This window comes from Colossoma macropomum, unplaced genomic scaffold (assembly GCF_904425465.1).
Source record: "Colossoma macropomum unplaced genomic scaffold, Colossoma_macropomum, whole genome shotgun sequence".
NCBI lineage: Eukaryota > Metazoa > Chordata > Actinopteri > Characiformes > Serrasalmidae > Colossoma > Colossoma macropomum.
This window is the reverse complement of record NW_023495967.1, coordinates 171,465-196,276: the sequence shown is the minus strand read 5'-3', so window position 1 is coordinate 196,276 and position 24,812 is coordinate 171,465. Positions and strand designations below refer to the sequence as shown.

The 24,812-nt window shown below is 36.8% G+C and overlaps 1 protein-coding gene across 1 annotated transcript in view; it reads left to right on the top strand.

Annotated features, from left to right (window-relative positions):
* The window catches only part of gucy2d (guanylate cyclase 2D, retinal), a 33,237-nt gene extending 10,019 nt beyond the window's left edge, over positions 1-23,218 (top strand). Inside the window, 14 exon segments of the mRNA XM_036564350.1 lie at positions 1,049-1,168; positions 1,913-1,996; positions 8,906-9,082; positions 10,598-10,757; positions 11,493-11,642; positions 12,890-13,038; positions 13,310-13,473; positions 13,659-13,851; positions 15,444-15,618; positions 17,754-17,852; positions 21,426-21,520; positions 21,630-21,715; positions 21,842-21,940; positions 22,904-23,218. Of these exon segments, the coding sequence (XP_036420243.1) occupies positions 1,049-1,168; positions 1,913-1,996; positions 8,906-9,082; positions 10,598-10,757; positions 11,493-11,642; positions 12,890-13,038; positions 13,310-13,473; positions 13,659-13,851; positions 15,444-15,618; positions 17,754-17,852; positions 21,426-21,520; positions 21,630-21,715; positions 21,842-21,926 (1,737 nt within the window). The 3' untranslated portion in view covers positions 21,927-21,940; positions 22,904-23,218.
* Positions 23,219-24,812: the final 1,594 nt, after the last annotated feature.

Below are 24,812 nucleotides of genomic sequence, written 5' to 3'. Positions count from 1 at the left end.
TATCTTAACAGCTTTCAGCCGCACAGTCAGTTTTCTAGTTTGTTCTGTCCTCTATTGACTACATTCTGTGCTGGTCTCAGCCTTCTCCAGGGGCAAATCCTGAGTGAATGTTTATGATGATAACCAGCTAACCAACTTGTTAACTACACACAAATAATGCAGTGTAAGTCTATAAAAAGCTGTATGGTGTACGACTAGATTTAAATGTTGCTTTAAATTATGCATATTTTGCATTATTTGGGGTGGTAAGTACATAATGCTATTACCTTTATATTGCACTACAGAGTGAGTCATTTCAGACTCACTTGATGGTAGAAAGCTAGCTTGTATAGTCTTCCTGTGAGCAGCAACAAGCAAGTGACTAAACGCTTTCTAACATTTTTGATTGTTCCGTCACAATTTAATGAGATGAGAGACCATAATGATGACTTATATGAACAACACACTAGTAGCTACCTGCATCTTGTTTTCTCCAACCTCCATCCAATCTCATCTGTTGCTACTACAGCCATATGGATGGCAGAAAAATGATTCACTGTTGTTACATGTGTCCAGTCTCACTTTGACTGGACATCACAAACTGCTTAGGCCTGGTGATCTGTATGCTCTGTAGAAATGCGTAATAGGCTTATCTAATGAAAACTAGTCATTCTTGCAATGGGGGTCCCCCTTGGAGGTGGGGGCTGTACAAAATTTGTGTAGTTTGTATACAGGAAGAACTGGCACTGACTGTAGAGTTATTTGCAAAATCTTGGACACTTTCGGCCAAATGGTTTGCTTGATATTCTAAATGACAATAAGGCAACACATGCTCTAAAAAACATATTTATGTATGACATTTTTTTCTGCAAATTTTAGTGCAATATTAGCTGAATTTTACACAACCTTTGTACAGGCCATATTTTGTTTTATTATGTGTATTAATTATTTGTATTAAAATGTGCAGAGGTGTGTTAATTTTTTCACCAAATCAAAAAACTCCAGACAACTGTATTTAAAACGTAATACTTATTTCTCTCTCTCTCTCTCTCTCTCTCTCTCTCTGTAGAAGCTGAATGAAGACAGCTTAGTAAAGAGTCAGTTAGATGTGAAGACCCCTCGCCACTCAGTGTCTGGACGCAGCTACATCACCTCCACTCCTGAAAGCTCCAACGTTGCTGTGTTTGAGGTGTGTGTGTGTGTTTATATATAGAATGTTCCACTTGTTGGAAGTGTTTATAAATCACATTATCCTTTAAATTATTTAATGCAGCTTTGCACTACATTTTTTCTACTTTACATAATTATACTTAGATAATTAATTACCTACTTCATTTCAGAATGAGTTACATTCTGTGTCGACAGGTCCAAGTCTGTGTCATTTTTTCAGTTTGTGTCGATGACCGGAAAAAACAAAAACGTCATTTATAAAAACTTCAACTTCAAATCATTATAAAATTATTACCTGCTTGTTATGAACACAAATGGAAGCATGGAAAGTTTAAAATTTGCACTCTAGACAGAATGTCTCCGCTTGTTTCAGTTAGCTTAGAGTGAGAAATAATGAAAAAAAAAAATAAAACTACGAAAAGTTAAAAATCCCATTTCATGAAAAAACAAAGCTTCCTTGCTTTTTTTAAAGGAAAGAGTTTGATGTATTAAGTAACAACTATTAATGTTTCATTGTACTAAATGCCCATATAGTGAAAATGAAACTACAAAAATATCCTGTTTTGAGTTCACTGATATCACAAAATACCAAACCATTATATACACCTATTCAGCTTACAGCAGTTCAGCTCCGCCCATTCATGCTGAAATTATAAAGAGTGTTTTTGCCTGCTTTTTGAAAGAGGCGTAATACTGGACAGCCAGTCAGAACAGAGGTCTTTGCATGAAGTTGAAGCATTAAAATGTGTTATGCATTTGGCAGGGTGACTGGGTGTGGCTGAAGAAATGCCCTAATGGAGGATCTGTTTTAGATGTCAGCGACAGAACACAAAAGATCTTCGTTAAGGTAAGAGAAGGAGAAACAGAGGAAGAATTCACTGAAAAAGTGAATGAGCATTGTAAAAAATGAGAAGTCATCACAAGAATTATGAGGTAACTGATTACACAGCTTTTCTTGAGTGAACTTAGCTGGAGGACATCAGAGTTCACCCACCCCTGAACTTCTTAGTTTAGTCAAAAGAATTAATCTAGAGTTTGTTCTTTGCTCAGTTTCTCCACTAACTGGGACTGCAACACACAATCTCATCAGACATTTTCTCCTCTTGAGCTTCCAGATATGGACAGCAGTGGCTTTGGGCTTAACCTCACAACCTCCTGATGTTGAAATTAATTAGACAGTTTCACCACAGATGTTCATGCTACTTTTTAAAGCACATATAGAATATTTCACTTGTTGGAAATGTTTATAAATTACATTTATCCTTAAATGAGTTAATGCAGCTTTGCACTACATTTGTGTTACTTTAAATAATTATTAAGATGTAATTATATGGTACTTACATAATGAATTGCACACTTTTTCTCAAGTCTCTCACATTTTAACGTTTCACTGTGAGTTACATTCTGTATCGACAGATCTGAGTCTGCACTTCCAGTTTTTTCAGCTTGTGTTGATGTCAGAAAATAGCAACAATGTCATTTGTAAAAGATGTTATTTCATTCCCAAAACAAGATTGTACAACTTTTCATCATTTGAGGTGTTCATGCGCACTCAAATAACAGGGCGAGGGCCGAGAGAACTGACTGATTCTGAGCACAAAGCTACATAAAGGAGTAAATCAAATCCAATGTACAAAACTACAAATAGAAATAGTTTGTGCTGCAAAAGTAAAACAATTATTATAATTATTACTTATTATATTAGGCTGACTGTTAGGTAAATAACATGCTAATGGGCCAATAACCCAGCTACCAGCACGTGAGTCAGTATTGGCATATAAGAATCGGCCCAGGTACACTCATGTCGGCAAAAATCCTGAGAGCAGATTCCACCCGTATTGAGGTCCGAGCTCCATCACCAATGCTCCACTGCGGAGACGGGAAGCTTCTGGAAACTTCAGAAGGCTTCAAAATGCATTTGGTGAGTAATGCTTGATTTATTTGCCATAACAATAGTTTATCTTTGGGCATTTACTCAGACCTAATTCTATAAAATGTTATTTTCTGTTCTATAATATGTTATAAATGTTGAACCCCTTATGTTAAATTGGAAATGAACATCATATGCTAGCTAACAGTTAGTAGGCTATCCATTATCTGTTTTTTGCAGCCTCTTTTAGGTGAATTCTTTCTCTCACAAAATAATATGAGAAATTCTAAAATCAATAAAAAAGTCTTCTTTTAAATTTGAGATGGTTTTGAATTTCTGTTCCATTTCCAATAAAGTTTTTCACAGTTGTTATGGGTCACTAGTTATCTAGCTCGCTAGCTAACCTAGCATTAGCTAATGTTACATTAGCACAAGCTAAGTTAATGTTAGCATGCTAATAGCTCTGCTGGAAGAACCGTTCAGTTCTGGCTATCTTGTGCTGAGACGTATAATTAGATAATAAATGAGTGACTGGTGTTGGTGAAAGCAGAGATTAACCTGTTCTGTAATGTATGGGGATGTTAGCTTGCTGGCTAGCAGGCTAATGATTCAGACACTTTCTCTTTTTATAGTCGCCCCCACATTTTTATGTTTACCACCAGCATTTCTCAGGAAGGGAAGCGACTTTTATTTAGCTTTGTTTCTCGACTATGAGGCTGAGTTGTTTTTGCTCTTTTTTGCCTGTGAAATAGCCCAAAATACGTATATCTGTTTTTGACTGAAGTCAAAATTTTAAACTTCAACAAAACATCAGCACGACTAAGCCTATGTTTCCCTCACTCATGATTGACCATTGACTGACTGTAATGACCACTGGGAAAGAACAGTTTTGTGACGTTTTTAAATGTTTTCTCCTGGGGGGTAAATGAATCTGCTTCACATGAATCCCCATCTTATGATATACAACCAAAGTTTGACTGATTAATCTATATTAAAATCATGTTTCAGTCTTCTCATTAGGAGGGAACAAAGTACAAAACATCTAAACTCTTAGGTTTCGAAAAGTAGAACTTCTCTTTATAAAATTTGACTTGAGCTAAAGTAAAAGTATTGCATTTATGTTTTTACTTACAAAAGTTCTTTCTATTAAAGTTGGTGTTAATCAAAAATCAATCATGACGCATCTTTTTGTAAACAGTTTTATTTATTTATTTATTTAATTGCAAAAGTTAATATATTTTAATGGAAAAGTAAATCAAGAATTTTGCTGGTCATATATGATGGACATTAACTAAGAAGGTAAACTAGCAAGGTGAAAAGAACTAACAAAGTTCCATTTTGATTTCACTTTGACTTTAAATGCAAATTTATCAAAGTATCCTAAGTAAAAGTACTGAGAGTTGTTGCAGTTATCTCATTTTATTGTACCTCGATGCATCTCTTGTATGTTTTGTGCTTGTTTTTGTTTGTCAATGTCATCTATTGTGCATCAAACTCAGTCAGTTGTAATAGGGATCAGTTACTGACCTTCTAAGACAACATTTCACTTGAAAATATTCTGGAGTTTTAGAAGCCTTCAGAGTTTTTAAAAATCCTCACCACGAGTGAGCTGGCTCTTCTCAACCTGGCGAGGGGGCAGCAGAGAGGCAGGCAAAAGTATTTAACCAAAAGTAACACTTTTAAAGTAAGAAGTTTACTTTGTCCATCCTGCTCCTCGCTGACCATCTCAGCCAAAGTCTAGGAAAAAAAGTATTTCTCAGCTATGGAAGCGACATCTTTCCTGATTTGAGGCCTGGATGCGTAAACAAATGCAGTTATTCAGCATAAATGTGGCTATATCTGGTTCATTTGTCTAAGTTAGTGCTTTTAAACGTTTACCAAATGTTTTGTCTTCCTACAGCCATCTATCTGCTGCTTCAGATTCTCGACTAATAAGGACAGCTTGTCCCAGGCACCTTCATTTATGATATTATTTATAGTAGTGTTTTTTGTAATATTAGTACATATTTCATTACATAGTGAACCACATTTTTTAACATAAGACTTTGCCAATATGACATATTTTAACATGCATTTAAAACAGTGGCTCACCTGCTTTGCTTTTTACTTTGCAAAACCAATGTACAGTGCCCTCCACAAATATTGGCACCTTTGGTGAACATGAGCAAAATAAACTATAAATAACATTTTTTATTGCTTATAATTTATAAATCTTACCTTTGTTTCCAGTACAATGATTGATAAAAAATCTTATCGGGAAAACACTATTTTTCTCAAATCTGTCTGTGCCATAATCGTTCGCACCCCTTTATTTAGTACTTTGTGCAGCCTCCCTTTGCAAAAATAGCAGCTCTGATTCTTCTCCTATAAGGCTTAATGAGATAGGAGAACACATGGCGAAGGATCTGAGATCGTTACTCCATACAGAACCTCTCCAGATCCTTCAGATTCTGAGGTCCGCACTGTGGACTCTCCTCTTCAGCTCATCACACAGGTTTTTCTGTGTGGTTTAGGTCAGGGGACTGAGGTGGCCATGGCAACAACTTGATTCTGTGGTCAGGGAACCATTTTTGTGCTGGATTTGAGGTCTGCATTGAATCATTGTCCTGCTGGAAGATCCACACTATGGGCCAGTTTAAGCCTCCTGGCCGATGCTGTCAGGTTTTGATTTTATTTCTGCTGGTACCTGTAGGAGTCTGTGATACCATGTGTCTGAATAAATTGTCCAGGGCCTTTAGAAGAAAAACACCCGCCAGTATCACAGATCCACCACCATACTTCACAGTGAGGATGAGGTACCTTTTCTGCAAGGCTGTCTTTGTGTCTACACCAAACTCACCTCTGGTGTTTGTTGCCAAAAGCCTCTATTTTGGTGTCATCTGAGCACAGAACACGGTCTTACTGAAGGTTCTAGTAATGTTTGGCAAACAGCACAAGCTTGAGTTCGTTGGTTCTTGACAGCCAAGGCTTTCTTCTGGAAAGCCCCCAAAGAACTTGTGGTTGTATAGGTGGTGTTTACTTGTAGTTTGGATTTCTGCAATTCCCCATCTGTGATCCTTGAAGATTCTTTGTCCAGTTGGACCATCTTCCTCACTGTGCATGGGGTCAGTATAGACAAACATGCTCTTCCTGGATGATTCTTAACATCTCCAGTTGTTTTGAACTTCTTAATTATTGCCCTTATAGTGGATAATAGGCATTTTCAACTGTTTAGCTATTTTCCTGTAGCCATTTCCTGATTTGAGCAGCTCAACAACCTTTTGTTGTACATTATTGCTGTTTTCTCTGGTCTTTCTCATAATGATGGATGACAGGTAATTTGGCCTGTGTTTCATCTCATATATATTCCCCAGTGAAACAGGAAGTCATGGCTGACCGTTTAAGTGTTCCTAATTGCTCAAGTGATCTTTAAAACATAGAATTTCTAAGGGTTTCAACAATTGTGGCACACATAGATTTAAGAAGAAAAATGTATTTCTTGACAAGATTTTTCTTTCATTTATTATACCTTAAATGAAGGTTAGATTTCTGCTAATATTTTGAATGAAAAAGGATAAGTAATCATGCTCATGATTACCAGGGTGCCAATAATTGTGGAGTGCACTGTATAAAGTAGTAGGGCTTTCAGGGTTGTGTGCTATTGAGAAACATATACCTTTTTCTTGAATTCTATTGTGAATACCTCTCTTTTTTCTGCTTTGTAGATTTATTTTCATACTGTCTACTATTCTTTCAGGATCATTTTCATTATTTTGTTTCTTCTGGTGAGTGTTTATTACTAATTTTGACTATTTTTTTCTTTATTTTAGACGGAGTCATGAAGAATCCACATTCATGAGCTGCTAGTGACAAAGAAATTGACCAGACACCTCCACATCTGTTAAGACCCAAGTATATATAGCATTATAGGGTAGCGGTCGGATATTCATTCTCTTGCTGTCTCTCTTTCTCCCCCACATACTCTACATATACACTCACTGGCTATTTTTTAAAGATACTCCTAACTTACAGATTGTAGTCCATCTGTTTCTCTGCATACATTGCTAGTCTCCTTTCACCCTGTTCTTCAATGGTCAGGACCCCCATGTAACAAAGATAATAGCTCATCTGTTCATCTGTTGCTGCACAGTTTGTCAGTCCTTTTTTATTCGTTCATTAGTGGTCATTTTCTGGTCACAGGACACTGTCACGTTTAACATGGTCATGTTTAACAGGACAGCTGAGCTGTTTAAAAACATTGCTACACTAGTACCAGTAGCACACATACACTACCATGTCAATGCTGATGCAGTGCTGTGAATGAAATAATAATACTAGCTGCTTTGTGGTGGTCCTGATCATTGATGATCAGAGTTAAAGGGAGTTAATGAGTGATGCAGAGACACAGATCAACTACTGTGATCATATATATTAAACATGAAATATGTGCATATATATATTAAAAGGCTCTGATTCAATGGAAATTGAACAATGATATCTAATAAAGTGTCCAGTGAGTGTATACATATAATCAAACACAGTGGTGTACCAGTTTAGTTTGTAATCTTTTGTAAACACCACTGTGACTGGTCATTTATCTATGTACTTGTTGCTCCACTGTTTTGTTATATTTTGTTTAGACAATTAAAGCAATTGTTTTGGAATGATTTCTGGTGTAATCAATTCCTGCACACAAACAGGTGAACATGAGTGAGCTTTAAGAATTGTTAACAAGACATCATTCACTACATTGTGGCTTAAAAGATGATAATTCACATTATTTTCATAAAACTATGGCAAATGATTGATTTTCCAGCTGTGTTCACAGGTTATTCTCTCCTCACTGGGATTGAGCCTGCCTGATCTCTACTCAGAGAAGTGAAATGACTGTGATGCTGTGAGTGGTATTGTTCTGTTTGCCTTAAGCGACTGAGTGAAGTATTGAGAAAGAACAAGTTGGTTTTCCTGTAAGGGTGTTTAAATCCTTCGCTTTGCTGTGTCTGAATTATTGTTAATGTTACATCTGAGCAAATATTATGCTTTTGATTGAGCTGCAAAATTAATAAATAGATTTAGAGGTTTAGATATATTCAAGAAGTAGTTCGAAGTAAAGAAAAATAATTTGCCAATAAAATGTTTTAATGTGCTGAGAATGTATTTTAATTATAGTGTGAATGATAATGTAATTATAAAATAAATAATAATGGTTATTTTTGCTTAAGTTACAGTCACCATTAAAAATCTTAAAGGTTATCAGAAACAGCCCAGTGTCATTATTACATATGGTGGAAAACTGCAACCCAAATTGAACTCTACTTTAAATTATTTATTAAGTAGTTGAATACAAACTTATTAAGTAGCTTAAAATTACACCAAGCTTTCATAGCTTGCAGATTTGGGAGAACTTAAAACCAAACACATTTCTACAGTGTATTAAACATTTATATACATGAAATATCAACTTCAGTCGTTTCCAGGTGGTGCACCTGATTAAACCATCACCCCAACACATCATTAGTCTGAACTCCATCAATGCCATAGCCTTTCATAAGTGAGTACCCTAGAGGAGAGAACGTCTGGTGGGATGGTGTAATGGAAAGAGTCTGTGCTAGTGGGGTAACAGAGTTTTAAAAATCTATATTATTGACCTAACCGAGGAGCAGAAGTAAAAAATGAAGAGAACTTTTGACTAAACTAAGACGTTTGAGTTGGATGAACTCTGGTGTCCTCAAGTTAACTTGACTTAACTCAAGGAAAGCTGTGTAATCAGTTACACTAAAACTTTTAGTTGACTTTATGACTTTATTTTTATCAGTGAGTGAAAAGGAGAACCGAGTGTCAAATGACAGAATGGCAAACCTGAAATCAGCAGGGCTGAAGTGTCTTTATCTCTCTGGTTTTCCACAGCTAAGGGACATGCGTCAGGAGAACCTGAACCTGTTTCTGGGTCTGTTCCTGGACTCTGGTATTTTCGGGGTAGTGACGGAACACTGCTCTCGGGGCAGCCTGGAGGACCTGCTCAATAACGAGGACATGAGACTGGACTGGATGTTCAAATCCTCTCTGCTCATGGATCTGATCAGGGTGAGACAGACAGACAGCTTTTTGAGTCCCTGTCTTCACATAAGAGTGACACACATCCATGTTGTCCTGAGAATGAGCCATCATTCAAATATCTGGTCAGCAGTGGTCTTGTGGTGGTCCCTTTCCTTTAACTGATGGGTAGAGGGGAACCTGTGCAGCAACAGATGGACTACAGTATGTAATTGTAGACCTACTTATTTAGTAATTTCAGGTTTATATAATAATTTCAGATGGCTGCCAGTGTGTTGCTAGGTTGTTGCTATGTTTTCCCAGGTGGTTGCTAAAATGTTGCTATGCCATTGCTATGTTATCCCAGGTGGTTGCCAACGTGTTGCTAGACCTTTGCTATGGTATCCCAGGTGGTTACTAAGGTGCTGAACGCTGCACAAAAACTTTTTGTCTGATGAGTCCAAAAAGTACAAGCACGCTATTTCTGTATAAACTCTATGATCCTGTGAAGTTTTGTGGTTCTAGCTTTGTCAAGCCAGCTTAATTATATGCATTTTTTCTCTGTATTGGTAGTGACATGACTTTTACTGTGATGGCCTATTTCTTTTAAAATAAAGTTCCTTGCACTTTTCAGTTGGTATAGGTGTTGTGCAGTAACTTAGGAGTAAAGTAATGAGTAGTAAGATTACTTTTTACAAGAAGTAAAAAGTATTCTTTAGAATTTGCTGATTTTGCTGATGGCCAAACCCCAAACCAGGCTCACTACTTTAATGTCCATGTGGCTGAGCTGTTTTACATCACTTTACAACGCTTTATAGGTTGACTTAAAAGGTCTTCAAGTCACACTGGTTGTATACTGCCACATCTACATGTCATTATCAAGAATTAAGCCAAAGCTTTGTTCTCTATGAAGCCAGTAGATTTGATGAAAAGTTAAAAACAAATTCCAGTAAAACTGGAATAAACAATAATAGTATTAACCTCTTTTTCTCCAGGGTATATTTTGTCTTGTCCATCTGGATTTACATGACCAAATCATAAGGCAAATTATTCAGTAACTGCATTAAATAAATGCAGATTTTTATTTTATTTTATTTTAATTTTTTTTGCTGAAAGCTCCCCTCAAATTAACAGAAAATGTGTTTTATGATCTACACATATTGCTATATGCTTACAATTTACTGCTGAAAGCCAGAAATCTTAGATGCTCTTTGTATTATTTTATAAAATTAATTTTTACAGAGCAGATCACTGAAGAGACGCCATCTGTTTATAGTTTATATGGGTCAACTTTCAGTAGCCAAAAAAAAAAGTAGTTCAGCTTCTTCTATTATAAGAGTTTATAGTTACATTACCCATCTAATTGACTGGAAAGAAGACAGTTACAGCTCTCATAGACACCCACCTTTTGAATGTAGCTTACGAAATATGAAAGTTATGAAGAATATGATGAAGTGCATTTTGAGTTTAAGAGGCTAAAGGAGTTTAAGAGGCTACGAGTTACTCGTATATATAAATACTTTATGTTCACCAGCATTCATTTTTCATCTTTACCTTCTCTTTCAGGGAATGAAGTACCTGCACAATAGGGCCATCATTCATGGCCGCCTGAAGTCTCGGAACTGTGTGGTTGACGGTCGGTTTGTTCTGAAAGTGACAGATTATGGCTTGAATGAAATCATGAACTCTGAGAACATCCTCTCCCTGGACGACAGCAAACCAGAGGGTAAGATACAGATCTGTTTGTACATGCATGTGGTGTTCTTCTAGCATTATGGGCCATGTGGACCATAAAATACAAAAATAAAAACACATCAAAGCATTACGTTTATCGTAATTGTCTTGAATTAACCAATTTAAACTTTAGTATTTACATATTTTAACGATTACTTATAAGGATAATATGTGGGGATCTGAGAGTAGTTGTTGCTAAGAATTTGCAATGTGGAGGCTTCAGTTAAGATCTAATGAATTAAAAGAATAGTTGGTCAAAAATCTAGTTTACTTAAAGTTACACTATGTACGTCTTTGGGATTTTGAGACCTCTCTGGTGAAAATGTGTAAGTGCACATTGCAGAAGAACATTTCATAAAGTAGACTGTGCTTCAGACCCCTTCCCTGAGTGGATGATTGCGAGTTTCTTGAAAGAGTACTCAAAGAGAACTCAGTCAAAACTTGGTAAATGGCATGTTTTCTGAGGATATAAATGAATTATTGACCATTGCCATCATATCTTCATCAGTATAATGTTAATTTTCAGACCTAAACCTTGAGTCAGATCTTCTTTCTGAGCCTATGCATGTAATATTAATACATAAAGATGTACGATGTGACCTGAAAAACTTGCTTTGCAGAGCGACTGTGTGATTACGATGTATGCATGTTTATAAAAGTATTAACATCACTTTTCTTTTTTGTGTTTTCTCTCTCTCTCTCTCTCTCTCTCTCTCTCTCTATACAGACCAGTTGTGGACGGCTCCAGAGCTGTTGCGCAGTGCGAAGCTGATGAGGACAGGCACGTACCAGGGAGACGTCTACAGCTTCTCCATCATCATGCAGGAGGTCATCTCCCGCAGCGCTCCTTTCTGCATGCTGGACATGCCTCCACAAGGTCTACACCCACACACATATACATGATACTTTTAAAAACGCTTCAAATAAGTAAAAATGTAATAAATGTTCGCAAAAACTGATTTGAAAAACCTTTGCAGGGTTCAAACCACTTTTAGGACAAATGATTTTCATCGTGTGCTTTTAACACGTTTAGAAAAACAGAACAAAAAATTGTCCTTTTTTAAGTTAACTTAGTTTAGTCAAAAGTTCTCCTCACTCACAGTTTTAGTACTGCACCTCATATCAGTTTGCTCACCGTTGTTGTAGTATAATTGTCATATATAGCCATGTATTAATGTTTGTTGTCCATCTTTGAAAATTCAACAGTTTTATGATACTAAACAAATGATTAATACCAAAAATGATTAAGTATCAAAACATTCTGTATGATTGAATACTTAAGTAGTGAGTCTTAGCATCTGTGAGCCAATAAGCATGCTTGTTCCAAAATCTAGATGTCTGATTGGCTGTCTAAATTGTGTATTGCATCATGTTATTACTGTCAGCGCTTCTTAATTAGTCTGGCCTTGATTAGTCCTTACTGTCTGTAAATACACAAATGTCCAGCACTTTTCACTCATTTCTAATTTAAGCCACACCCACTTTCAGTTGGTCATTTTAAAGAAGGCATCGAGAAAGTATTGTTCAGGAATCTATTTAAAATGTATTGAAATGAATCTTTGTAAAAAAGTATTAAGTATTGCTTTAAAAAAATAATAATAGCTGCATCCAGCACTCATGTCTCAAACACACACACACACATACCATATACAGTATGCAGAACTTTGAACACCCCCAGTCAAGTGATGTTTTGTTAACCTCCTAAGCAAAAATTAGTTAACACATCCACTATGGAGAACACACTTAAATATGGCATTTTCTGTACTGCAGTTTCTGTTGCTGGTGTACAAAATGTGCCATAACTTTTGCACAGGCCACATTTTATGCGTTATTTTTCCCAATATGCTAAATTCAGCAAATAAACAGTAATTGTGCATTAAAGTGTACAGAAATATGTTTTCTGTAGAGGATTTTGTACTTTTCCGTACGACTGTACACACTGACATGCCCGTGCAAACACACAAAAACACTGTGTGTTTGTTGTGTGTAGTTAAGCCGTCATAGACTGGAATGGAATCGTGAGACTACAGACGACAACCATTCAACAAGCTGTGGTAGCGTCTGTAAGAGCTGTAAGTCTTTATCTGTGTGTGTTTGTGTGTGTATGTTTGTGTGTGAGAGCAGAGATTATAGATAAGGTGCGCTCTCCTCCTCCTCTGTGCCGACCAAGTGTATCAGTGGACGAGGCTCCACTAGAAGTGATCCAGTTAATGAAGCAGGCCTGGAGTGAAGACCCTGACCTCAGGCCCACATTTGAGGAGATTTTTAGACAGGTACATACAGACAGCCACATTTATCTTTGTACATTGTTTTTATAGCCATGTCCCATACGTAAGTATCTACATGTAAGAATAATGTCCCATATGTATTACATATATAAGTATCTCTATGTAAGACTAATTCCCCACATGTATGATATATCATCACTGTATTTTTGTACATCATTTGAACACAACATATATATATATACACACACACATATGGAAGTACTAACTCCAACTGTTTCTTCTTTCTGGCCCGCTGTGTGTCTCTGCGATGCTGTAGTTTAAGACCATAAGTAAAGGAAAAAAGACGAACATCATAGACTCCATGCTGCGCATGCTGGAGCAGTACTCCACTAACCTGGAGGATCTGATCCGTGAGAGGACGGAGGAGTTGGAAGTGGAGAGGCAGAAAACTGATGCCCTGGTGGCCCAGATGCTGCCCAAGTGAGTCTCTCACACATACACACATTTCCTCAGAACAACAGACATGCGGTCACATGCAAATGTTTGCGTGGCCCTGGTCAAATAAACCTGTTTTGTTGCTTTTCTATGGGAAATTAAGTTAACACATCCTCTACAGGGTATACACTATGATTGTAATTATGATTGATACTCCTGTCTTCACCCAGGTCAGTGGCTCTGGCTCTAAAGACGGGGAAGCCTGTGGTGCCGGAGCATTTCTCTGAGGCCACGCTTTACTTTAGTGACATTGTGGGCTTTACCACCATTTCAGCCCTGAGCGATCCCATCGAAGTGGTGGACCTGCTCAATGACCTCTACACACTGTTCGACTCCATCATTGGCATGCACGACGTCTACAAGGTACGTACCAGTCACCTAATCAGAGCTGGCTCTTGGTGTCCTGAACACATTTCATCAGCAAAGCCCTTTAAATAGGACAGTGATCATTACTACGCAGAAAATGTTAACGCTTCAGGTGATAAACAATTTGCGCTTCCTCTACTGCAAGGCTAGGCACACATTACCACTACAGTAGCATCTTCTATAACAGCATATGGTGCATGAGCAGCTGGACTTAAGCTGACTATTTATTCAGTCTTGTTTTCTATTGGATATATTTTGAAAGTAATGAAAATGCTTCAAAATTAAGGCTAATAATGAAACATAAATATTATTATTTTTAAGGCTTATTTTGAGAATAGAGTACAAAAGGTGTTTTTGAGTATGGGTATGTGTGGTTGAATATAGTGACATCCTGATCCTAGTTTTTTGTCCCAGTCCCAATTCAAGTCCTTCAGTGATGAGTGTGGGCCAAGACCGAATCCAGTTCAATATTTGTATTTTAATGTGAAATACAGCCGCATGCTGCACATTTTATGTTTGTTAAAGCTAATAAAACCAATCCAGTTTAAAGCAAGATACCGTCGATGTCAGAACAAAACCTTCATTTTCATTTTTTTATTTTATTTTTTATATAATTAAAATTTATTGCCATTACCACCAACCAGCCACTTCACTGAGTACACCTCCATGTACCTAAACTTTGTGCATTTTATCATCTGCTCCACTTACCACAGAGGTGCACCTCGTAGTTCTACAGTTACAGACTATAGTTCATCTGTTTATCTGCCTGTTTATCATTAGTCAGGACCCCAACAAGACCACAACAGAGCAGGTATGATTTGGATGGTAGATCATTCTCAGCTCTGCAGTAACACTGATGTGGTGGTAGTGTGTGTTGCGCTGGTCTGAGTGGATCAGGAGTTTTTAAACACCTCAGTGTCTCTGCTGGACTAAGAAAAGTCCACCAACCAAAAATAACCAACCAGCAGTGTCCTGTGGGCAGCATCCTGCTAATGATGAAGGACTAGAGGATGACCAACACAAACTGTGCAGCAGCAGATGAGCTACTGTCTCTGGCTGTACATCTACAAGGTGGACCAAAAAGATAGGAGTGTCTAATAGAGTGGACAGTGAGCGGACACTCTAAATGAGTGTCACACATTAACACATCCACCGCCCAAATAATACCTGCTCTGTGGTGGTCCTATGGGGGTCCTGACCATCGAGGAACAAGGTAAAAGGGGGCTAACAAAGTATGCAAAGAAACAGAGGAACTACAGTCTGTATTGTAGAACTACAAAGTGGAGCTGATAAAATGGACAATAAGTGTAACAACAAGAAGTGGTACTTAATGAAGAGGCCAGTTGGTGTATATTATAAATGAACGGACCAATAGAAATGGCCCAAAATGACTTAAAATAAAATTATTTGCATTGCTTTGCATCAATAACAATAGCAAGTTGTGGATAATGTCCCTTTATGTCATGTAAATAGAGGGCAGTAGTTTAAAAAGGCCTTAACAAAGGATCAGAATTTAATTGGGCTTAATGATCAATTTAAATATGCCTTATTGTGTGTTTTTGACCTGTCACCTGTGTTTGGGCTGACAGGTGGAGACCATCGGTGATGCGTACATGGTAGCGTCTGGAGTCCCCAGCCGCAATGGCAACCGGCACGCCGCAGAGATGGCCAACATGTCTCTGGACATCCTGTCCTGCATCGGGACATTCAAGATGAGACACATGCCCACCGTTAAAGTCAGAATCCGCATTGGACTCCACTCTGGTTAGTCGCTATCTCTCTTTCTCTCAGCCACATAGCATCATAAAAATAACCTGAAGCCTCACATAACATGATAAAAAGAATGCTCAAGTTTGCCATCAGGCTGGTAAAACTTTCATGCAAAAAAAAAAAAAATCACCCCCATAAATGGCCAGGGTGGGCCCAAAGTTTTATTACACACTTCTGTAACTTAAGAATAGTTCAACCAGTTTGCACTGAAGTCCCTGTAGTTACTAAATAATAAGACTTAGTATGTAATAAGCCCTGAGATTTTAATGGATTAATGTTGAATTTACTGAAAAATGTTAAGTGGTTTTGCAGATCTGTGTTAAGTAGCTCATTAGATACTTGATTAAGTAACATGTACTTAATGAATTCAAGTAAATCACACACAAGAGATCTGAGTAAATTCTAATTAATTGGACTGATACGTTTTTTAATATGGTTATGTTTGACTAGTGAAAGTGGAAGAAAGAAGTTATTGATGTTAGATAGAATTACATACTTTAGTTAAGTAGTCATACCCAGCCATCAGAGAAACATGCTAAGCAGCAGGCTTACATAGTAACTCGCTGTTACAGCCACCAAAAATAGAGGGTATGCCTTGACGTCACTGTCCTGCCAGAATAGACCCCCTCAATTGGACTGAGTGGCAAGACATTCTGCAACAAGGCTGCGTTTATTAGGGGAAATGGTGAAACCGGCAATGAAACAAGTGATTTTCTGCATGAATTAAAGGCAGTTGGGTCTTTTTGCCACTCAGTGGGTGTGACTGCTGTAACTCCTGACAACTGTCACGTGCATATCCTCTATTAGGCTAAGCATTTAATCAAGGAGTACAAAACAGATGCACATGCAAAGGAAGGTAAACTGGGGAAAAACAACACAAAGATGGAGAGTAAAACAAGTAAAACCATATGCAAATAAATGACAACTCACTGTATTTCACTAAAACAACACAACTGTCTCAGTTTCACTCAGGTCGTTGCTGCTGGGCCATTGTTACGGTATCCTAGGCGGTTGCTAAGGTGTTGCTAGGCTGTTACTATGGTATCCCAGGTGGTAGTTAAGGTCTTGCTATGCCATTGCTATGGTATCCCAGGTGGTTGCTAAGGTGTTACTATGGTATCCCAGGTGGTTGCTAAGGTGTTGCTGGGCCATTGCTATGTTATCACAGAAGGTTGCTAATATGTGTGTACATACAGTATGTGTGCTAGTTTGTATGTGAATATGTATTGTTCATGAGGGAGTGTGATGCAGTATGTATGAAGTGTGAGAGATGCCCTTTGCGACAGTTTATGGCAGCTGGATTTGAACTTTCTTAAAATTCTGCCATTCATTTCCTACAGAGAAATGGCCAATTTAATTCATTTAATGTCACACCAACTTAATAATGTGCAAATAAATACATTTTCCATTTTAGTAAGGCGCCCCCTTTCCAGTTGGCAAAACCTCACTATGTCACATGATGTCACATTTGCTTTATTATTTTTCTATGATTTACTCTGAGGTGAAATCAAAAATACTTCTTGAAAACAAATGCTGAAGTTTTTTGTATACCCTATAAATAAGTTATATATTACTTTACATATATATATATATATATATATATATATATATATATATTACAAGTTGTACAATCATATATAACATATTAGAGTGTAAAAGTATAGTTCAATCTTTTAAACTGAAATACACATTTGAAGAAAATAGAATATAATATTTTACTTTTTTACTTTACTGTCCCAACACTTTAACTTCCTACCTCATATATATATATATATATATATATATATATATATATATATATATACAAAAAAAAATTCCAACCCTCCCTTTTTTTCCCCCTCTTTATCCTCTCATGGTTGTGCATTCAAAGTGCGATGCCAATCCCAGACAACATCCAATTAACTGCCTCATCCAATTACACACCAGCCCCCTACCCCCACACTCATTAGCACAAACCCATTAACACAGAGCATGCTGTACTGCAGTGAAGCACTGCCATGGACCATACTGTGGTCATATTGTAATCAAAATGTTATCAATATTATTTCATCACACTAATAAAAAGCTATATATAGGCAAATATTACCATTTTGTACTGATAGATGATTTGATGCATGTGTATGTAACAGGTCCAGTGGTAGCTGGAGTGGTGGGCTTGACTATGCCTCGGTACTGTCTGTTTGGGGACACAGTAAACACAGCATCTCGAATGGAATCCACAGGGTTGTGTAAGTACCCCAAACCATGAAGCTTTACTTTATAAACTGGGTTGAAAACATTGTCGTGTAAAAATGAATTATGAGTGTTTTTGGTGCATAACTCCACACAAATGGGCCTAATAAAATGCAAGATAATTGTAAGATATGAGCCTTTTAATAATTGTTTTGTTATATATATCTTACAATAGGTTATACACAACTTATCCGACTGGTATACAACTTATAAGTTGCACAGTTATATATAACTTATTAGAGAATGAAAGTATATGTAGTCATATGCAAACGTTTGAGCACCTCTGGCCAAATGACAGGTTTCTGTTGATTTTCTAAGTGTTTTCTAAGTGATTTGTTTGCTGAATTTAACATATTGAAAAAACCTATATAAAATGTGGCCTGTGCAAAGGTTAATGGCACATTTTAAATTTTGGCACTATGTTAAACTCTACAAATAAATAGAATTATTATAACTTATTTTAACTTAGAAAATCAGTGAAAGATATAAATAGATGAGGGTGTTCAAACTTTTTCATACGCATATTGTAAATGTGTTAGTAAGTGTTGGTGAAGGTGGGTCTTGCTGTGCAGGTTCATGTTAGCGACGACAGGCTCAGAGAGCTTAAGTTCCAGAGCATTCTGTAAGCTCTTAAGACTATCAGCCGAATTAGAAAGAAAATTCTGCTTTAATGGTAGTGTCCTCCCAGAACTGTTTCTCTCTAACCTTTAATCAGGCCCAGGGTCACAGAGACACACACTTACACACACTCATATATATTCATTAAAATTTATGCTAAATTATGCTATGCTAAAATCCATGACAAAATAACAATAAATAGAACCATTTGTATTATTTGTATTATTATTGCAACAACAGTAACACATATACAGGGTTGAGCAAAATACTTTGAAGTAGTGATGGCTGAACACTATTCTGAATGTATTCAGCATCTTCTTCTATTACAATACATAGATTTAGAATGCATTTACATTAGATTACACAGGAAACCTTGTGCTGTAATTTTTATTTCTTTCACACTGTTCCTCAGTGTTTCTGGTTGGCCGTTTTCTTCACGTAACACTTCTGTTATTACGTTTTGCGAAAAATTTAATTATTCAAATGGACACAAAAATCATAATCCCACTGCCCTGTCATGGCCTAAACCAACAATTTCCCATATGCCAATAACTAAGTTTTGCTAGTTTGACAATAAAGTGAATAGCCGTGTTATTTTCAGTTAATAACATGTATTTTGCCCTGGAACGCATGCACAGTTCAGTAGTCTACTCAGGCTTTAGCAAAACTCCAGTCTTTGTAAAGTAATAGTTAATAAACAAGCATTGATGGTGTTTCTTTTAAAGGGGGTTTATATTTTTTTAAAATTAGCAGGTAAGCACTCTAAAGGTAGGTGAAAGGTAACTGTATTCTGCACGCTGCCTTTACAAAATGTAACTTGGACTGAATACAGATACCTAGTTTCTGTACTCTGAATAAATTCTCCAAATATTTGTATTCCATTACAATTTAAAGAAAGCAGTCAACATTTAATTGTGCATGATTATTAAGTATGGCAGAACAGTTCAGGTGGGGATATAACTCTGCTGAGCTGCAAAACTCACGTACAACCTCATCTCCAGCAAGATGGATAAAAATGTAGCCTATTTCTAGCTAACAACTGCTACCTTCCAGCCAACTAGCATGCAAAGATAATACTAACCAGTCAGTAAAACTCCAGTCACTTCTTTCCCAAAAGTACTGAGTGTACACTTTTACTTTTTTACACTTTTCGTCTTAAAACCAAATGTACTGCTTCGTCCTTCTTATTTTAGACCAAGAGAAGAACAGCGCCTTACAGACAGTTTAATGTGCTGACGGATGCTGGATGTACTAAGAAGTTCCACTGCAGCTTTATGAGTTATTCAGTTGTGAAAGTGCATTAGTTTTTTTCTTAAATTTGCAAAAAAAAGAAAACAAAAAGCCATATTTAAGTACAGTATATACAGTATATATATATATATATATATATATATATATATATATATATATATATATATATATGTATATATACTTATTTCCATTTAATGATCAACAAATTTGACCAGGGGTATTCAAACTTTTGCACATTATATGATATATGATCTGATAATTCATGTTTACATGTAGTCGAGGTAAATAACAACGTAAAAAAAGGTCAGTTCTGATTACTTTTTGGTACTTTTACTTTAATCATTACTTTACTGCTGTAACAATATGTTTAATTGGGTATGACTTTAGGCTACTCCATCTGTCTCTGCTTATGACATCTATGTCCAGGAAGCCAGCAGATCAGTAAACAAGCATGCATATAAGCAAAGGTTTAAGGCAAGAAAGCAAAATGACTAATCATATATCATATGTTATATATATAAAGATTCATTATATATTACACACAGTAATTATAATCGAAGTGTTGCTAGCTGAGCGCCTCTGTAGTCCAGATTGGATAGGAAGTTTCCAACATGTCACTCGGGGAGTGGTGGTTATGATTACAGATATGTGCAGGTGTAGATTGGGGTTGGTTAAGGGTGGGATTTGTTTGTATTTGTTTGTAAGAGCAGGTTATGCAGTTATGCAGACTATAGATTGTCCATTTTTGGTTCTGTCAGCTAAACATGTCAGAGCCAGAATGGATCCTGTAGGCAGTACATATAAAGACAGCGATGCCACCTAGTGGACAAATAGCAGAATAAATATCTCCACGACAACAAAACAACCATTTTAATTACCATCTAAAACAATCAGTGAACCTACATGTCTTGTCAGTTTTTATATGTAATGGTGATGATGGTAAAATTGAGGCATACATTTTTATATATCATGAGAATTTTCTGAAATAAGTTTGTTGCTTTGAAGCAACATTGGCGACGGTGGAGAGGATTTAGCTTGTATTAGAGAACATTGCAGTTATTGTGTAGTTTTTCATTTTGAATGATTTTTTATTTAGAATAATTTTGTTTTTCAATGTTTTTCCTTATTTTGGAAATCTAGCTTATAAAATATTTAATATACATATAGTAAATTATGTCTTGTAGCAGTCGACATCCAGTATGATAACAAGTATCATTAGTTTTGTTTAGGAAATGAAAGGCAATTCTTATTAGTTGAAAATGACTTCATTCTTTTAGCAAAGTCTGTATATTACAAAGTAAATTGTGATGTTTGGGAAACCGAAGCATTACTCCAAAAAGTTTTATCATAGCTTTTATAGATCACATTATGTAGTTATTCAGTTTCATTCCAAATATTCAGTTAGAGAATCCTATTTAGTTTTGTATTTAACTGTATCATTTCTTTCCATTGTTGCACAATGTTGCCTCAAGGCAGCGTACCCCAAAAAGACCCCTGCATGTATTACTTCTGAAATTTTGTTTTCGATTTTAGTTTTCAGGTCCATTTTATGCATGAATCTAAGATTTTTTTTAAACATTGCTCTCCCAATGTGTGCAATAGAGGGCTACGAATATGATGTTTGAATGAAAGCATGAAGTTCTTAATCTGATGGAGTCTTGGTAAATTTTTATTTGTTGTTTTGTTTGTTTCACCTGCAGCTTACAGAATACATGTAAACATCAGCACAGTCCAGATTCTCAGAGATCTAAAGCTTGGATATAAAATAGACTCGAGGGGCAAGACGGAACTTAAGGTAGATTATAAATACACACCCATGCAAAACATTCATCTATCTACATAAAGGTATATCAGCAAAAAGACTGTTATACACATAATATGACCACAATCTCTCTCATGTCCAGGGTAAAGGAGTGGAGGAGACATTCTGGTTGGTCGGTAAAGAAGGATTTAATAAGCCTCTGCCTATCCCCCCAGACCTTACACCAGGGTAAGAGACCAGTGCAGCCCCTCCCCCCTCTGTTATCATCAGTTCACTCTTTATCAATACAGGACAACATGTTACCAAACAACTTTCTGCATCACCATGTTCATAACTCACTGTGATGTCGTGCAGGGCGAGTAACCACGGCATCAGCCTGGAGGAAATTCCCGAAGACAGAAAGCAGAGGTTCCTGGACCGGCAAAAGAGGATGGGTTAAAAAGAAAACTTTAGGTATTTGATATTTAATTAATTACTTTCATTTGTGTAGGCATTTGTTTTTTTAACAGTTCATAAATCAGAATCAGTCTGACCAGTATCTAACTGGCAAAAGAGTACTATGCTAATACTAGTAAAAAATAATGGCTTTTAAAAAATATCACATTCGGTAGGGAGATATAGAGATCCAAAATTGCACCAATGCACTTTTTTCAGATTTTCAGCCATGGAATAGCAAACTGATTCACCAAAGAATTATCCCCAAAACAATTCATGCAAAGGTTTTACATGCAAAAGTTTACTTTTTTTCAAGGCAATCTTGACAAAAATTAAGACAAGACCTGCATTTCAAGCTGATCATCTTATTGTAACAGTAACACTGTGGTAACCATCATAAAATCCTCATTACAATGCAGAAAATGGTTACTCACATGTGCCTCATCATCAGAAGTTGGCAAGGGAGCTACCTTGCCAGCTAGATACCTTACCTCCATTCGCCTTCTTTGCTCTGGAGGAATGGGTAAAAAAACTTTCATGTTTTGTGCTAAATAAAGATAGAATCACTGTTTTGTTTATGTAAAGTGAGATAGGAGTCATTCTAATGCTAACTCGGTTGTATTGGTTTGCTTATTAATCAGGATAGCTGTCAGGATTGGTTGACACTGCAGGGATTCCCAATGGCGTTATGCTGTATTTGCATAATGTATGCTGGGTATTGTGGCGAAATGTTGATTAATGAAAATATGAAAAAGATATAAAATTGTGAGCTCGTAAAAAGGCTATAAAACACTGCTCTGATAATACTACGTAACATATTACGCTCTAGTTTTAGCCTGGAATGCCCCTTTCAACTCAACACCTTATTATCAAAGCCTTCTTGAGTGGAACTACTAATCTCTGCAAGTCTGCGGCCCTCCACGAATAGAGTTTAGACCCCTCTGTTCTAATGTGCCTCCACGTTTCTTTGTTGCCCTCCAGGTGGTGATGCCCACGTTCCCCCACTGGCCTCTGTCAGACCGTCAGCAGTCAGCGAAAGATTTAGGGCAATTTAGAAAGTGTTGGGAGGTAAGACGGGTGGCCTTAGAGGTATTTGTACCAATACCTCTACTATCCTTAACAGCCTCCTCAAAAATGCACAAATGGAGTTAAGGGTTCACCTAACAAGGACATCAAGACCCTCCCTCAGTGTCTGAGAAAGCCTCTCAGAGTGAACCAGCCGCAGTCTGCCATGGATGACCACCACAGACGTTACACACCGGCTAGAGATTATACTGCAACGTAGCCAATATGATATTTAACGCCTGTCAAATGCTATCTTAAACCCTACCTAACACTGTAGTCAGTGTTTAAAGTCAGAGTCAAGAGGATGAAGGAAATAGAAAGATTTGATCCTGTTTACTTGCAAATTACAACATGCAGTTTACCATGGAGGTTTATTTACTCTGTAGATGTTTTAAAGTCTCTTTTTGTAAAAAAAATAAATAAATAAGAAAGGAAAGCAAAAAAATACAGAAAACCAACAGAAAATAATAAAAAGATGCTTATTTGTTAGGCATCCACAACTGACCATGTATAATTCTGATTTCCAAAGGATTTATCACAAATAATACAACTACTAGAAAACATATTTAAACGGTTCTTTAAATCACTTAGAATTAAAAAAAAATAGTAGGAGTTTCTCTCATTCGTACTCGTTTTCTAAATGTTTTGTTCTTTATGGAGATTTAGCATTACACAGTCTGGCTGAAGTCCTCCAGCTGGAGCTAGGTTTGGTCATATGCACCTATGTTCTGGATAACATACATTTGTCAGAAGACCAAGCAAACAGGGCAAGATTCAGGTTCTTCTTTTAGCTCTCTAAATGCTGCTTTAGTACAGGGACGTGCAGCACACTATCCAAAAATGAGTCTTTGTCATTTTGCCCAGTAAATTACAGCACCGTTGTATTATTGAAGAGAATCCAGTGTTGTCGGATGGGTTCACCAAAGACATTTTTATCGACCAACAATGTATTTTTTAAGAAGATGTATGTGAACGAACTGCGACGTAGTCACTTTTTCTTATCACGAGGAAAGAACAACCGTATTGTACATCCCCTCCACAATGATGAGGCACAGTATGGTTTCAAAGGAGCTGGTGAAACTATACAGACACACCTGATCAAAAACAGCTCTCCATGACTTCAGGCAGCATCTCCTGCCACCTGTCTGTGCTCCTGTGCAGTGAAGTACACTAATCCTTCAGGTCCTTGAGCAGGCATTGTTTTGTATTACAAAAAACTGAGCTATGTTGCTGTAGAATATAGCTACTGTTCAAACTGTACATCTGCTGCAATTGTGTAAATAAAAATGGGTTTTAGTGAAGTGGACTGCTGTGACTTCCTACATGTTGTAAAGCATAATATGTGTCCTCTTAGAATCTTCAGTGATTTGGTCACTCACTTGTTAATGGGAAGCTTGATGTATTGTAAAAATCACTGGTTTAAGGTCAGAAAAGATCAATACACAAACATACACATTCACAGTTTGCACTCGTTCTGCTTGTGTGGACATCTGATGAGTCGAGTGATACAAAAAAGTAACCCTTTGAAATTGGCAATACTTTCAGAAGAGTTACATTAGCCATTTAATATCACTGTATAATAGCAGGGGTACCTAAACTTTTTTGTCTTGGGGGGTACAAAGTGCATCATCTATGGCTGGCCAAGATCCAAAAACACAAAAAATATAGATAGGTTTCAAATCAAGCTTGTAAACATGTATTTTATAACATTAAATTATATTTAGCTACCAAAAACTTCAAAAAAATGACAGTTGTGGTCTAAAAAGGTTTGAATACACCAGGTCAAATTACACATTTTGTTGATTTTCTGAGTGAAAAAAAGTTC